Source organism: Lagenorhynchus albirostris, chromosome 6, assembly GCF_949774975.1.
Source record: "Lagenorhynchus albirostris chromosome 6, mLagAlb1.1, whole genome shotgun sequence".
In the NCBI taxonomy this organism is placed as follows: Eukaryota; Metazoa; Chordata; class Mammalia; order Artiodactyla; family Delphinidae; genus Lagenorhynchus; species Lagenorhynchus albirostris.
The window spans coordinates 22,791,163-22,808,128 of NC_083100.1; the positions used below are offsets into that span (position 1 = coordinate 22,791,163).

The 16,966-nt window shown below is 35.5% G+C and overlaps 2 protein-coding genes across 2 annotated transcripts in view; both read right to left on the reverse strand.

The window, feature by feature from the left end:
• The window catches only part of VWC2L (von Willebrand factor C domain containing 2 like), a 147,780-nt gene extending 146,318 nt beyond the window's left edge, over positions 1 to 1,462 (reverse strand). The window contains exon 1 of the mRNA XM_060151304.1: positions 1,073 to 1,462. Coding sequence (XP_060007287.1) covers positions 1,073 to 1,462 — 390 coding nt within the window. The remainder of the gene's footprint in view (positions 1 to 1,072) is intronic.
• A 3,814-nt stretch (positions 1,463 to 5,276) lies between these two features.
• SPAG16 (sperm associated antigen 16) overlaps positions 5,277 to 16,966 on the reverse strand; it is an 873,487-nt gene continuing 861,797 nt past the window's right edge. The window contains exon 16 of the mRNA XM_060151305.1: positions 5,277 to 5,452. Within this exon, the coding sequence (XP_060007288.1) occupies positions 5,277 to 5,452 (176 nt within the window). The remainder of the gene's footprint in view (positions 5,453 to 16,966) is intronic.

A 16,966-nucleotide genomic window follows, 5' to 3' on the forward strand; every position in this document is an offset into this window, starting at 1 on the left:
AACCTTTTTCCACGTATTGACTTCTTCCACCATTTGATTCTTGTAAAGAAGGAAGTTGGGTCAGTGCCAATAACTGAACATTTCTTCTCTCAAACATAAAGTCTCACTGAAAACTAGCTATATCTTCTTTTGCCTACAAGATTCTGAGCACCTTGTCACAGAACTTGGTTAGGTGAAATGAAAATCTTTATATCAAGCCATCAGTATGACAGAAACTCCAAGGCATGAACTGCCATTACATCTGAGGACATGTTGATATATTAATTTATACCTTAAGGGTTCATACCTGGCTGTAGGAAATGCTAATTAAAACTAGCCATTAGAGAAAAGAGACTCCAAGAAGAGATAAAAGTGAATTCCAAGTTACTTGAAAATATGACACAAGCATAAAAGAAAGACTAAGAAATACCATGGAGGCTGAAAGGCTGAAAAATTAGTCTTTTTTTTTTTTTTTACTACCTTTTACAAGGGACTATGATAAAAATTCAGTTCTCTCTGGGGTCCTGTAAGTAAAAAAAAAAAAAATCTAATGAGCAGAGAATAGAATGGGGACCATGCTCTACAACAAGTAAGTCCAATGTATATTCTTAATATAAAGACCACAGCTCAGAAGTGTGTCTCTGTAGCACTTGCATTTCCATACACTAAATAGATAACTCTAGACTATAATTAAATGGCTCCAACTACAGGCTAATAAGCCACACACACACACACCCAAAAACTCACAAAATTTAAACACATAAATGGACACATAGCCTTTAAACAAAGTTGTTTCCTTCAGAAAACATATTTTGTTATAACACCAAGGAAATGTTTAAGGGCAAAAATAAAAGATGGCAACATGCTCCAAATACTTCTGAAGGAAAAAGTTATTGTGAAACCCTACAGATACGGATCAACAAACCAATTACCTATTTGTTGACCACACTGGTACTTATGCTAACTGGAGTCATATTCTTGTAAATCAAAGAGAAATTTAAAACTGTGTTTTTCCAACTGTAATTTTAATGTAGTAATCTAAGTATGTGGTGTAAAAAGTTAGTATTCAATAAATAAGAAGGGTAACTCATACCTTAAATTCCTCCAAGATTTTGTAATTTTTCCCATGATATTCACAAGAGTTCTTCACTTCCTTGCACTCAGGACAGCATCCATTGTGTTCCACTTTAGTACATTTTGGGTGAATTTTAGGGCATTCTGGCTGGTCACAAACAGGTCCATCCAGAGCACAGACACATGGACAGTTGGAATGCCCTGGGAAAAATCGTTCTCCCAACTTGTACACAAAGCCGCTGTCATCCACACACCCTTTCCCTCGATAGTCATCAAAAATCAGATTGTCATTACTGGAAGTCTGGTCACCTTCATCAGCAGGATAGTCTTCATGACTGATGGCAGCAGAGGTGACCAATCTGGGGATGACCAACAGAAGTATGCAAGCTTCATGAATATGAAGAGCCATCCCCCTCCTCAAAGGATTCTGGATGTTCTCCTAATATTAGATATACTCAGCTCCTTCCATGAGAATACAAGAGGGGCAGGCTGAAAAATAAATATTTAAAAAGAATAATTTGACATATATAAAGAGAATATAGATTCATTTAAACCCATGCTCTTAACATGTTTATTTGAGATCTATTTGGAAGCTACTAAGACCTCAAATCGACTAAGTTCATGCAACTGTCTACACTTTATTATGAAGTTTGGACAGTTGATCCTTGGCAATATATGCATTAAAATTGTCCTTTATGGACTTACTTTGCCTAGGAATCTTCAGCTTAAATTTACCTTCTGAATTTCAAAGGTTTAGCTTTGTCTAAATTGTAAGAAGTGGTTTTACCGAGACTCAAAGGGTGATCTTACTAATAGTTACAAATAACTCGAGAATATTTGAATTCATGTTCTCTTTGAATTCACTGATTAATGAGTGACAGAATGTATATATGTTACAATCATCTGAAAGAAAACTCAGGAGATTAGTGAGAAGACATTCTACTTCTAAAAGAAAGGGAAGAAACCAACAGCTGAATTTAAATTATCACTGGATGCAGCTACTACAAAGGTCTTCCTACTTCTTTACGCCCATAATTGGAGAACAATGGTCTCAATATAGGTGACTTGTTTAAGTGAACATGAATCTGGATTTTGAAACATAGTTAAGCAGGAAAATAGCACAACTATTCCACAGTGAATAAAAGAAAGAAAACTTTAAATAATAAATAAGAAAATGCCAGGTATTGAAAAGGATTTGTTAAAAATTTATTTGTACTATTGTCCACACCTTTATTTTACTCAGGAAGTAAGCTCCTAGTGGACAGGAAAGATGTATCTGTAAATTATTTTTACAGCAACCTGACTCTAATATTCATGTAATAAATACTATTTGAATTAATTCAATATAAAATAAATGACATTCACACACTCTTGAAAACATAACTGTTTTTTGACATGCCAAAGATACTTGCATTTAGGCAATTTGCATAAAAATGCCAGTGTAACTGTTTATTGAAGTTTCTTAAAAATAATAGGGTGTTGCCAATTCATAGAAAATATGCCATATTAATTTGGTGTTATTGACTCTTGTACACTTCACTTAGTATTAGTGCTTGGTGGGGAGTGTTGGCAGTGGGCTCTTATTTAAATTATCAGAGTGACTAACTCATACAAAGCCTTGGGAAAACTGTGACTTTAGGGAGTCATAGATAAGAAAAGTGTAAAATAGTTCATTTGCCTATTTAAATGGTGCTGGCTTTATGCCAATATTGCTAAAATTGTATACAGGACATTTTCAGATCATTTATAAATGTTATTTGTTGGTTTATTTTCAGATTATAATAGCAATGATAAACCATCGATTTTTAGTCTAACATATGCAGATAATTTTAAATAAGATAAAGATAGCATTAGAAAACTTCAAGAACTATTATACTTGCATTTTAAGTTAGATATGCAAATTCTAGTAATAATAAAATGGAAGGGAGTATATTCATGACCTCTTTTAAGAGAAAACTGCTCTCTAATATTAGAATTCCTTTCGGGTAGGTAATGATAAAGGAGATGGATTTCTTTTAAAATATGTCAAAAACAGTGAGTCATGACAGAACAAAAAAAAAGCAAACCTATAATTCTACTTGAGAAGCTGGAAGCTCCCTTTGACAAAGCATTTTTTCCCTTAAATTACTACAGAGCCCACAAACATAATACAAGCTTCTGAAAAAGCATAATTTTCCAATTAAAGCATGCATTTCCCACATATTTAGAAAGTTTATCTGAGAAGAAAAAGGAGCTATTGTGCTTTCTTATAGTTTTCTAGTAGTATCTGTCAATACATGCAAGATAAGCCATATAAAATACACATATCATTCTGTTTCAAAAGGACATAGAAAATGATCTCTTTGTAAGCTACAGGTAGGCATTAATGTGTCAGGTTAGGGTGAATGTAAACTTAAAGGTAAAAATAGGGATGTAATACCTACTTTATATAAACATTAAGCATGCTTTTATTATATCAAATATATTTTAAAATCTGCATGGAGAAAACAAGGTCTTTTCAGTATAAGAAAGTTATTTTTTTCAAGAGCATTCTTCTTAATTAAGCTACTCTAGTGCAGTTTAATATTTAAGAGAAGAAACGTTAGAGAAATCAAAATGTTTATCTGAAGATTTTTAAATAAGTAAGAAAACATTGCTATACTGAGGATCACTTCCCAGCTAAACTTTCCCCCCACCCCATATTGCTACATATGATTTTAAATGACTGCATCTATTTCTTTGAGAAAACAAACATAACTCATGTCATGAGATACACTTACCTAATCACTCTGGAGGTTAAATGGTGGTGGTGGGGGTCATTGACCAATAGAAACTAAAAGATCAGGTATGTTTTAGAAAAGCAGTTTCTTTTTAATTATCCAAAGAATACATTTTCAGGCTTGAATTAAAGGCAATCCATTCTACCTCCCATTTCAAAACACAGTCAAGAAGCAGTCTCCCGCCCTTCCAGAGAGAAACACTGCAGACACACATAAGAAATATGCTTTGGATCTGTCTTCAGAATTCAAAGCAAGAAGCAATGCTGGTCCTATAGCAATCCAGACCCCAGTAGCAGAATCATGTTGAACTTATTTTTAGCCTTTTCCCAGATCCTTCTATGAAATTTCCCGGCTGATTACGCCTCCTCCACACATGAGTTCACTTACACAGTGTTTGATATGGCAGTAGAGGTGATTTGGCTAGGCTCTGAGGATCAAAATCAGCGACAGCATGCTGTAGCTTAAAACCCACTCCGCTGGCAATACCGTCAGCATCATCCACGATATGTTGCTTGAATCCCCTCTTAAACACCAGAAAATACTAACTGTGGACGTGAAGGAAAGGAGCAACTTTAGCTGGGTTTCTGCATCACTGAGAGCAGTTTGCAGACTGCTGATTTGGAGCTCATTCTGCCGGCAGCTGGGAATTCCTCAGCACCACGGACAGCGCCAACAACTGGCTTCTGAGCCGAGCTCGGTCGAAATCCGAGCTGCTCCTTTGGACCAGGCTAGAGCGTTCTCTAAGCAGTCGCACTTTATACAGTGGATGCATGCATTGGGAGGGGGAAAGGCATTTTACGTGCAAGATACTTACTTGCATTGAGACTACGATTTTTTTCTTTTCATTTTTTATTGTAATTATACTTAATGCATTCTCCCATGGGCTTCAGAGATGAAAGTTCTGGAAGAGCCTAGCATTTAGACTTAAGCCATCTGCAGTCTATGATTATTATTAACAGATAAAGTGTAATCATTGTTAAAGAATCTGTGAAAATGTATGCTCCCCAATTCTACTTGACCCTTTGCTTACAGAAAGACTTTCCCTGTGCTACATGATTAAACTTCAGGTCTTCCTGCAGTTTAGATTTGATTTTTTAAAAAAGTAGCCTGGTTCTCCTGCAGTTTGTTTTGTAACATTCAAAATCAATCTGTAATTCATCTAGTCTGTCATTAGGCGTCATTGTAAAGCTGTTTCTTCCAAACTGCTAGCAAAGATGCTCTGTCTCGAAATTCTTATCAAAAGGAGAAAGAAAAAGACCCAGACACAAATAAATGAGCAGAAAGTTTTTTTTTTTTTTATTGGTAACAGTAATGAGCACTAAAATATATGTCCAAAGCATGTTTTAAAGCAAATTGTAAATGTCACCTGCTGGCATATTTAACCAGATATTTACTGGTTTGGGACTATACAAGGCATTTTCAAGCCTTAAAGGGAATGCCCTCCACAGTGGGATATGCTGACCATCAAGACCACGTTCGAATGGTGCCGTCGGAGTCTCCAGAAAACAGAGTCTCTCCATCATGAGAAAATACGACCGTGTGAGCCTCACTCTCGTGGCCCATCAATTTGTGGATCTGCCCTGATTTAAGATCCAGTAAATGGATAACCCCATTGCCACTTGCTTGAGCTAAAACTTGACCTGACAGAAAGAGGGAGGGAGGGAGAAAGAGGGAGAGAGAATGAATATCAAAGTTTTATTTCAAGCAGTCACAGTTTATAAGCAACAGAATATACAGTTTTGTTTCAACTGTAATTCAGATTCATTTTACGTTAGATGTCAGTCATTAAATATGAACTAACTCCTGGCTGTATAGGAAATAATTCCAGTTAAAATTAAGATATGCCAATGATTAGATTATAAAATTTTTAAATGCTCTATCTACTTTATATGCAGAGGTCATCAAATGCCCTGCTAGTCTCCTTATATTTGGGATTAATAATTTTGAGAAGATGAGATTGAAAGCAATTAAGCAATGAAGCTTTCTTTTTTCAAGTGAATTATTTCTGAAAAAAAGTATTAAAAAATAGGATTCAAAATGTATCTAAGGCAAAGATATACATATATATACATATATACATGTATACATATATACACATACACATATATACATATATACACACAGTGGGTAATTTATAACTTAAATTTGTTTATTATACTTAAATTTGTCTAGTATACTAAATCACTACTTAGAACTAATAATATACATTTATACTTTAAAAATTGTGGTACTTATTAGCACAACAAATTGTTTTTGGAGTTGAAGTGAAAATAAATACCTCCATATCAAAGATGTCTTAGGTTTTTTACTCTAATTTAAAATTCAAAATTCTGTTAAACTAAAATTTTGTGTCATAAGAGAGCTAAATACTGCACAGAGTATTGTCATAATATTTATACCATATATTTGTGAGTTAATAATTTCCTTAAAGTGAAAAACATACCAGCAATCCCATTCTAACTAATACTTTTTTTTTTTTTTTTTTTTTTTTTTTTGCGGTACGCGGGCCTCTCACTGCTGTGGCCTCTCCTGTTACAGAGCACAGGTTCCGGACGCGCAGGCTCAGCGGCCATGGCTCACGGGCCCAGCCACTCTGCGGCATGTGGGAATCTTTCCGGACCGGGGCATGAACCCGCGTCCCCTGCATCGGCAGGTGGACTCTCAACCACTGCGCCACCAGGGAAGCCCAATACTTTTTATTAAAGAAGTCCAGCAGCAAACTACCAGGGAATTTGGAGGTAAGTAAAAACAACAGAATATGTCTACATAAGTATGTGGGTTAAATAAATGACTTTAGTACTGTCACTGGGATTATCTAATCATACTTAGAAGGCATATAATATTATCATTCCAGTAATGCCATTTAAAATTCATTAAACTCTTTCAACACGTTAGATACTGGATTTAGTACCTAACATATATATTGATGATTCCATATAATCCTTACAATATCTAATGATAAAGAAAATAATATTAACTCCATTATATAGGTGAAGAAAGAGAATCCTGGAAAGGCTAAGTAACTTGCTTAAGATGACACCCTAGATACGGAGGGAGCTAGCATTTAATCACAAACACTTTGAATCCAGAGCCTGGGGTTTTAGTCATTTTTTTCCACATCCAGCACAGCATTTTTATCAGTGATGCCTTCTTGACAGATGTTAAGTAGGTGATATATTGTTAAAATAGAATTTTTCCGTTCCATAATAAAAATTCAATAATAATATTGCCATAAAAGTCACAGTCAAATATTTAATCAAGAATTATAACCCAAATTGACATGAATATCTCTAAAACAGAGAAAAGTTATAAAAGTAAAGTTAATCATGATAAATATGGCCTATTTGCAAACCTTTATATCTACTGAGCTTCTTCATTTAGAACAAAGCCTGACACAGCAAAGATCCTTAGGATGGATTAGAGTGTCCAAAGCAGCAGATGTGAATATTTATTATAAAGCCCCTTCTACTAAGTCTTTGCCGACAGAGGCATTACATGTGGATTACACTTCCAGCCACACATTGTAGGCAATTGTTGTTTGTGACTTTCCTAAGAATGAAATAACTTTTTTCTTGTATTCTTCACACAACAACTAGGAAGGTGGTAAATATCATTTTCTATTTTTGAAAACAAAACCAAACAGAATCAAAGCCTGTAAAGAAAAAGGAAAGAATTTAGCTTTTAAACCATTATCTTTTGTTGGAGTCAAATCTGTAAAAGTTTTAATTGGAAGTATTTATGAAAGTCCTCTGTAATTCCTGAAAGCTTGTTCAATAAAATAGAGAAGATGATAACATTGGAATTTAATGATAGGGATTATATAATTCAGCAGCACCGTGCCTCAGGTATCTAAAAAATGTGTCTTTGTTAGAACAGATTTGAGTCAGCAAGTTTATGGTGAGGTTTTCAGGTTTACTTGAACTCATTTTCAAAAGGCTGTAAGATTGTGTGTGTGTGTGTATATATATATAAAATCATGTTCATCTCTAAATATTGGATTATTACATGGCATATAATGTCTGACCCCAAAATTAGTTTTACTAGGATCTGCGATGCTGAACTCTTTCTAGGTTAGAAGATTTTCAAAATTACTTACCAGGATGTGTCAGTTACTACATTAGTATCTGTTGGTGTGAGAGACAGAGAGGTGGCACTCTCAAAAGAAAAAAAATCACAGTATGACTATTGGTGACATCTCTACAAAGCAGAGTATTAAGAGACATGTGCATAGTTATCTTTCTATATATCCTGATGATTGGCAATAAAAAGTAAACTACAATATGAATCATTTGTCATACCAATGTCACAGTCTTAATGACAAATTTCGGAAGAATAGAAGATGTACCTACATCAAACTTGGTCAATGGAATTAAAATATGGTAGACATGAAATTTTAAATAGTACTATGAGGATTTATGAAAACTTGTACCAACAATGTTCATGTTAAAGTGAATAAGCCTCTTTCAAAATAGAAATATATTTTTTATTTCACATTTAAAAATTTTATAACATTTTAATAAAATATTAAACCATTATAACATTTTAATAAAATTTTGTCTCCTAACATGCAATTCCTGAATAGATTATTTAAAATGTCATTTAGCATGGTATTTTAAGAATAATTACTAAATTATAAATGCACATATTCCACAAATATCACATGGATTTAAAGTATATTATTAAAAAACATAGAATAATATAGTTTGCCAACACTGATTTAAAAATAAAATAGCCAAATTGGTTCATAAAGGTATTTAAAAATATAAATATCTCAACATGTATTACGCAAAAAAGAAGCAAGTCTTTTTTTTTTTTTGCAGTACGCGGGCCTCTCACTGTTGTGGCCTCTCCTGTTGCGGAGCATAGGCTCCGGACGCACAGGCTCAGCGGCCATGGCTCACAGGCCCAGCCGCTCCATGGCATGTGGGATCTTCCCGGACCGGGGCACGAACCCGTGCCCCCTGCATCGGCAGGCGGACTCTCAACCACTGCGCCACCAGGGAAGCCCAAAGTAAGTCATTTTTTATATAACATCTAAGTTATCAGGATTCCCAAACTTTTACAGAATGGGAAGAAAGTAGGCAGTCTGGGGAGAAGATTGATATAATTTTATAACTGCTATTCTTTTATATAAATCAGTAAATATCAACAATGAGTGATTATAACTGTCTTGATCCACACATCTCTGAAAAACTTAATACTTGTTTTTATCCATCAAGACTTCAGAATAATTTCTTGTTGCTTAAATCAGTATCTTGTTTGTTGACCAATGAGTTTGAATGAGGATAACATGTATTACTATCCATTTTACTCTATTGGATTAATTTGCTAACTTCTTTTGGCTAAAGAAGATAAGCACTAAATTTCACCTTCACTCAAAGTATTGCTCTGCTATTGGATGAGTGAACAAACCTTTAAAAATTAGTGTTTCACTCCAATTTTAGTTCTAAATTAACTTATAATTTACTTAACATAATAGAGCTTCTTTATACTCTGTTTTAAAAAGTAATTTTTTGAAAAATGTAGGTTTAATAATATCTTGAGCAAAGCAGTCTCAATTGGATTTGGTATAAAACTTGAATGTTTGAATCTCTTGAAGTTTATAAAATGAATTAACCCATGGAGATTGAGTGGTAACATTTTATCTGGGTATATGTAATCATTTTGGATGAACCAACAAAAACTGGAAACTCATTGTATTCTAACACACTGTGCAAATAAAATATTGGCACTTTTTCAAACTAAAGAATTTAAAATTAATTTTAGATAACTTACATGTGTGAAAATTCAATTTGAGAGTATACACCTAAAATACCCAGGAGTACCTGAATCTTTTAACACTTACCTCCTAACCTAGACAAATCCTTAAGTTTAGGAATTCTGCATATTACCTACTACTGAAATATTTTTGACACTAACTATGAAACTTGACATAATCAGTAATGAGTACATGCTTGTTGCAGGAGGAGTTGTGGTATGATATAAATAGTAGTATAATATTGATTTTTTTTTAAAAGAAAGGATATGAGTTTTTTTGTCTTTCAGATCTACTAGAATGAGTTCACAGTAGCCATCGTTTATTGAGCATCTAGAGCTCCACTGGGTACCTCACATGTTCTGCACTCAATCCTAACAGGTAGATATTCTCCCTTTTTAGCTAATGAAGAAAGAGACTCAGAGAAGGTCAAGCTGGGATTTGAATTGAAATATTTATTATTCAAAAAGTCTTGCTCCTTTTACTGGCTTTAAAATTTCTTTCATAAATTACAACTCAGATAAGTGTGACACTTGGGGCTTCTCTTTGAGTGCCACTGAATTTCCAAAGTAAACAGGCTCAAATTTAATGCTCATATTAACACTGAAGAAAAGAATTATGGGATTGATTTTACGACTTTGTGAAACTCTGAAACTAAAACATCCATGGGCTTCACATATCAATTAATTCTTTTTTAATTTAATTTTTATTTTATATTGGAGTATAGTTGATTTACAATGTTATATTGTTTCAGGTGTACAGCTAAGTGATTTAATTATGCATATACATATATCCATTCTTTTTCAGATTATTTTCCCATATAGGTTATTACAGAATACTGAGTAAACTTCCCTGTGCTATACAGTAGGTCCTTGTTGATTATCTATTTTATATATGGTAGTGTGTAACGTTAATCCAAAACTCCTGATTTATCCCTCCCCCGCCTTTTCCCCTTTGTTAACCATATTTGTTTTCAAAGTCTGTCTGTTTCTGTTTTGTGAGGAAGTTCATTTGTATCATTTTCTTCTTTAGATTCCATATATAAGTGATATCATATGATATTTGGCTTTCTCTGTCTGACTTACTTCACTTAGTGTGATAATCTCTAGGTCCATCCATGTTGCTGAAAATGGCATTATTTCATTTTTTTATGGCTGAGTAATGTTCCATTGTATATATGTAACACATCTTCTTTATCCATTCCTCTGTTGATGGACATCTAGGTTGCTTCTATGTCCTGGCTATTGTAAATAGTGCTGCAATGAACACTGGGGTACATGTATCTTTTAGAATGATGGTTTTTCTCTGGATATATGCCCAGAAGTGGGACTGCTGGATTATATGGTAGTTCTTAGTTTTTTAAGGAACCTCCATACTGTTCTCCGTAGTGGTTGTACCAATTTACATTCCCACCAAAAGTGTAGGAGGGTTGCCTTTTCTCCATACCCTCTCCAGCATTTATATTTGTAGGCTTTTTGATGATGGCCATCCTGACTGGTGTGAGGCGATACCTCATTGACATTTTGATTTGCATTTCTAATAATTAGTGATGTTGAGCATCTTTTCATGTGCTTTTTGGCCATCTGTATGCTTCTTTGGAGAAGTGTCTATTTAGATCTTCTGCCCATTTTTTGGATACTGAGCTGCATGAGCTGTCTGTACATTTTGGAGACTAATCCCTTGTTGGTCATTTTGTTTGCAAATATTGATATTTTTTCGCACATTCTGTGGGTTGTCTTTTCACTTTGTTTATAGTTTCCTTTGCTGTGCAAAAGCTTTTACACTTAATCAGGTTCCATTGGTTTATTTTTGTTTTTATTTTCATTACCCTAAGTGGTGAATCCAAAAAGGTATTGCTGCAATTTATGTCAAAGAGTGTTCTCCCTATGTTTTCCTCTAAGAGCTTTATAGTATCCAGTCTTACATTTAGGTCTTTAATCCATTTTGAGTTTATTTTTGTGTATTGTGTTAGATGATATTCTAATTTCATTCTTTTATATGTATCTATCCAGTTTTCCCATCACCACTTATTGAAGAGACTCTTTTTTCCATTGTATATTCTTGCCTCCTTTGTCATAGATTAGGTGGCCATAGGTGTGTGGTTTTATCTCTGGGCTTTCTGTCGTGTTCCATTGAGTTATACTTCTGTTTTTGTGCCAGTACCATACTGTCTTGATTACTGTAGCTTTGTAGTATAGTCTGAAGTCAGGGCATTTGATTCCTCCAGCTCCGTTTTCCTTTCTCAAGATTGCTTTGGCTATTTGGGGTCTTTTGTGTTTCCATACAAACTGTAAAATTTTTTGTTCTAATTCTGTGAAAAATGCCATTGGTAATTTGATAGAGATTGCATTGAATCTGTAGTTTGCTTTGGGCAGTATGGTCATTTTGAAAATATTGATTCTTCCAACCCCAAAACATGGTATATCTCTCCATCTGTTTGTGTCATCTTTGATTTCTTTCATCAGTACTTTATAGTTTTCTGAGTACAGGTCTTTTACCTTCTTAGGTAGGTTTATTCCTAGGTATTGGGTTGGCCAAAAAGTTCATTTGGTTAGTGAATACATTGTTCAATAAAATTCTTGGTGAGAACGAAAAATGTCTTTACTTAAAACCAAACGAACTTTTTGGCCAAGCCAGTATGTTCTTTTTGATGTGTGGGCAAATGGGATTGTTTCCTTAATTTCTCTTTCTGATCTTTCTTTGTTAGTGTATAGGAATGCAAGACATTTCTGTGTATTAATTTTGTATCCTGCAACTTCACCAAATTCATTGATGAGCTCTAGTAGTTTTCTGGTAGCATCTTTAGGATTTTCTATGTACAGTATCATGTTATCTGCAAACAGTGAGTTTTACTTCTGCTTTTCCAATTTGGATTTCTTTTTCTTCTTTGACTGCCATTGCTAGGACTTCCAAAACTATGTTTAAGAAAAGTGGTGAGAGTGGATATCCTTGCCTTGTTCCTGATCTTAGGGGAAATACTTTCAGTTTTTCACTGTTGAGAATGATGTTTGCTGTGGGTTTGTCATATATGGCCTTTATTATATTGAGGTAGGTTCCCTCTATGCCTACATTGTGGAGAGGTTTTTTTTTTTTTTATATCATAAATGGTGTTGAATTTTGTCAAAAGCTTTTTCTGCATCTACTGAGATGATCATATGGTTTTTATTCTTCAATTTGTTAATGTGGTGTACCACAATGATTTGCATATATTGAAGAATCCTTGCATCCCTGGAATAAATCCCACTTGATCACAGTGTATGATCCTTCTAATGTGTTGTTGGACTCTGTTTGCTAGTATTTTGTTCAGGATTTTTGCATCTATGTTCATCAGTGATATTATCCTGTTCAGTGATATTATCCTGTAATTATTTTTTGTGCTATCTTTGGTTTTGGTATCAGGGTGATGGTGGCCTCATAGAATGAGCTTGGGAGTGTTCCTTCCTCTGCAATTTTTTGGACGAGTTTCAAGATAGATAGGTGTTAACTCTCAGCAGAGCGGTACTTGCTGCAGGGTTTCCTAGCAGCGGTGGCAGCTTGCCCACTCCCCAGGACAGCGATTGGTGCCTGCTTGCAGGTCCCCTAGCTGCAGCCATGGCCCACGCACTCCCAGGACAGTGGGGGCAGCCACTGGAGCCCACTTGCAGGTCTCTTAGTGGTGGCGGCAGCCTGTGCCCACCCTGGAGCTCAGTATGGCAGCGGTGGCTTGCGCCTGCCCCCAGAGCCCTGAAAGCACATGCGTGCAGGGAAAGAAGCTCCTATGGTGGTCCTGCCCCTCTCCTTGTGTGCCCCCCAACAATGGTGCCTTGCCTCTCTGGCAGGCCCAGGCTTCTTCCGAGTGACCTTCAGTTGCTACACTCCAGCCTCTTCAGGCTGTCACCATGCAGCCAACCCTGGTGCTCTCCCTGGGTCTGACCCCTGAAACCTGAATTTCAGCACCCAGCCCCTGCCCGCACCAGCAGACGAGTGGTCTCAGGTTGCGGAGTGCAGTGGGGTGGTACTGACCTTCTGTGCAGGTCACTGTCCATTTTGCCCTCTGCACATCGGTTGCTGTGCTCTCCTCTGAGGCTCCAAAGCCCCCTCTCCATCCAGACAGATCTCCCCGCCAGTGAGGAGCCTTCCCAGGGTGAAGGAGGAACGTTTTCTCCTTCACAGCTCCCTCCTTGATGCACAGGTGCCCTCCCGATTTCTTTTTATGTTTTTTCCTTTTTTCTTTTATCCTACCTGGGTACATGGAGGGTTCCTTGCCCTTTAGGAAGTCTGAGGTCTTCTGTCAGCATGCAGTAGGTGTTCTGTGCAAATCGTCCCACTTGTAGATGTGTTTTTGCTGTATTTGTGGAAGTGAGCTCCATGTTCTGCTCCTCCATCATCTCCCTCATATATCAATTAATTCTTAAAAGGACACATTCTAGTGTATATATTGTACCTACTAAAAAACTACAAACTCATGTTACATCCCGTCCCACATCTCCAGCAAAATTATCTGTCTAGTTCTTCCATTTCAATTTTGAATACTATATTCTGTTTTTCAGAGTCCAGACTGCAGTGGCAATCATTTCACACCTTTTCTCCCTCTCCATCCTTAACCCAACTTTCATCTATTTTTCTTTGCTACTTTTCTATAATTTTCCCATTTCCAACTGTTATGTTTACAATATTGAAGTGCTTATTTTTAAGATGTCAGGACCATTGAAAAGATAACCCCAAGTGATTTTTGGTTACAATTTCTTTACTTTTAAATCTACCTACATTAATTCTTAAAGCTTTCTTCAGTTATGCTACTCCCATCCTAAAATACCATAAATTTGAATAGAACAACAACAAAAACAGCAGGAACAGTGACAACAAAGAGACCCCTTACAACTCTTGACATTCTCAGGTTTTGTTTTTTTTAGATCTAAGGAACATGTGTATATGTATGGCTGATTTGCTTTGTTATGGAGCAGAAACTAACACACCACTGTAAAGCAATCATACTCCAATAAAGATGTTAAAAAAAAAAATACACAACTGAGATGAAGTGACTCGCCCAAGGTAAGAAATTGGCATATTCATGGCCATTGTAGAACTTGGTTAAAATCAGATCTTTGACTTCCAAATCAGTGCTCTTTTTACTATTTCCTTCTGACACTGAAAATGTCCTAGTATCTTAGCATGGCTTTTAAACGCCCATCACTAACACAGATCTGCATGTACTCACCCAAGTACACTCTTACATGAACGCTGTGTTCTCCATCAAAAATTGCCCTCATTTCTTGAGTGTATTTTTTCACTTCCCCACCTTTGAATTATTGGTCCTATAATTCCTCTGGTAGAATATTTTTCTTAAGCTATCTTCATGGTCCCTTACCTTATCTTCCTGAGAAAAGTCAACCCATTGATTAAATACCAGCTCAAAATGATTTTCTTCACCAAGGTGGGTACAAGGCAACTCTAGTGGGGAAGATCTTCCTCTTCTGAGCACTTATTGCATATTATTCATACATTCATGTGATAATAAGATGCCATAAATTATAGTTAACTATTTATTTATCTTGCCTTCTTAACTTTGTAATTACACAGGAACAGAGTTATGTCATATATTCTTGCTTTCACCCCAGTTTAGCACCTAGGCTGCTGTAGTCAGTACTTAGTTATAACAGTAAAAGTTTTCACAACTACCTTTTTATTTGCCAAACACTTTACACACATTATCTCATTTTATCCTTACAGCAACCCTACGGGGTGAATATATACCTGCACTATCCATGATAGCAGCCCCTACTCACATATGGCTACTGACTGAGCATTTGAAATGCAGCTAGTGCAAACTGAAATGTGCTATCATTGTAAAATGCTCACCAGATTTTAAAGACTTAGTATGAAAAAAGAATGTAAAGTATTTCATTAATAATTTTTTATCAGTTACATATCACAATAATACTAATTTGGATGCATTGTATTAAATTTAAAAACATTTAAATTAATTTCACCTGATTTTTGAAAACATGGCTACTAAGAATTTTAAATTATATATGTGGCTCACATTATGTCTCTACTGGACGGTGCTGGCACACACTCTGCTTCCCGCAGGAGGAAAGTGAGCCAGATAAAAGCCACTGCCCCAAAGCCACGCAGCTTATACGTGGTGGAATCTGGAAGTGAGGACTGACTCCAGAGCTAACGTTCTTATCCTCCACGTCATGCCCTAATACCTCCAGATGAATTTTTAGTGATTGGCTCAATGTTGTCTTTCCCACTGTGATTAAGCTGCCCTCACTAAAATGTAACATGAGTCAGAGTAAATCTCTCTTGGGTGTGCAGCTCCAGTTTCCAGCTGAATCTATGCTTGCTCCTAGGAATACTTTAAGATTAATTTCTATTTAAGTACAAGAAATATTTCAAAAACTTCATTTCTGTGGTTACCCTAATGGTACTTATTGACTCCAAGAATCTTATTGTACAGTTAGTTAGCTTCCTGGGAATAGATGAGAGACTTAGGAAAGCAGGTTTAGCCTTTTAGTTTATCCGTACCCAAGATTCAATAGAGCCTTAGTGAGCAGAAAGATAGATACCTCCACATCTTTGGCAAGTGTTTCATATTAAGATGTTATAAAATTTATTTTATTTTTGCTCTAGGGGAAACAAACCAGAATATATCATCCTTCTGATGCTATGCTTTCAACATTGACTGACTAACATTTCCTCAGATTCACTCAAATAGTATTTTTGAATATAGCGAACATAGTTTATCCAATTCCTTATACTTCTTGTTTTGTTGAAAATTTCAACTTAGTTTTGCATAAGAGATTCCTTCAGAATTAAACAAATTGTTAGATAAAGTAAAATTATCTAAAGTTGAGATATTGGAACTTGACTATATGATAATCCATATTCCCCGAGATTCCAAATGAAAATCATGAGATGAATGAAACCTTTCAATAAGTAAAAATTGGTGTTTTTACGGAGGTAGTGGTTCAGTGACACTTTCCACAGTAGCTTATACAGTGGCCAAAATAACGCCATTTTGTAATGGAACATTCAGATAAGGAAAATAGGTAGTATAAGGTTATGAAATTTACTAAGTCATGTTGACAGGAATCTTTGGCTTTTTCGTTATAATTCACAACACTAGTTAATGTATCAAGACTTAGAGGTTGAGCTTCCTTGGAAGAGTCCTTAATCTAATAATATTTACCCAATGAATCAATTGTTTGGCTCAAAGATGAATAGACCCTATTTAATGAGACTCATTAAATGCTCTGTCTGTTGAAACTGTACACTTATTGTTAGACAATTAATTTAGAAGCCATACTTTTCTTATTACTCTGTCTATACACTTAACACATATATTAGCAAAAAGGTCACAATGTCCACTTACATGTTTGATCATGTTACCAAAATATAACTTGCCAGCAATATG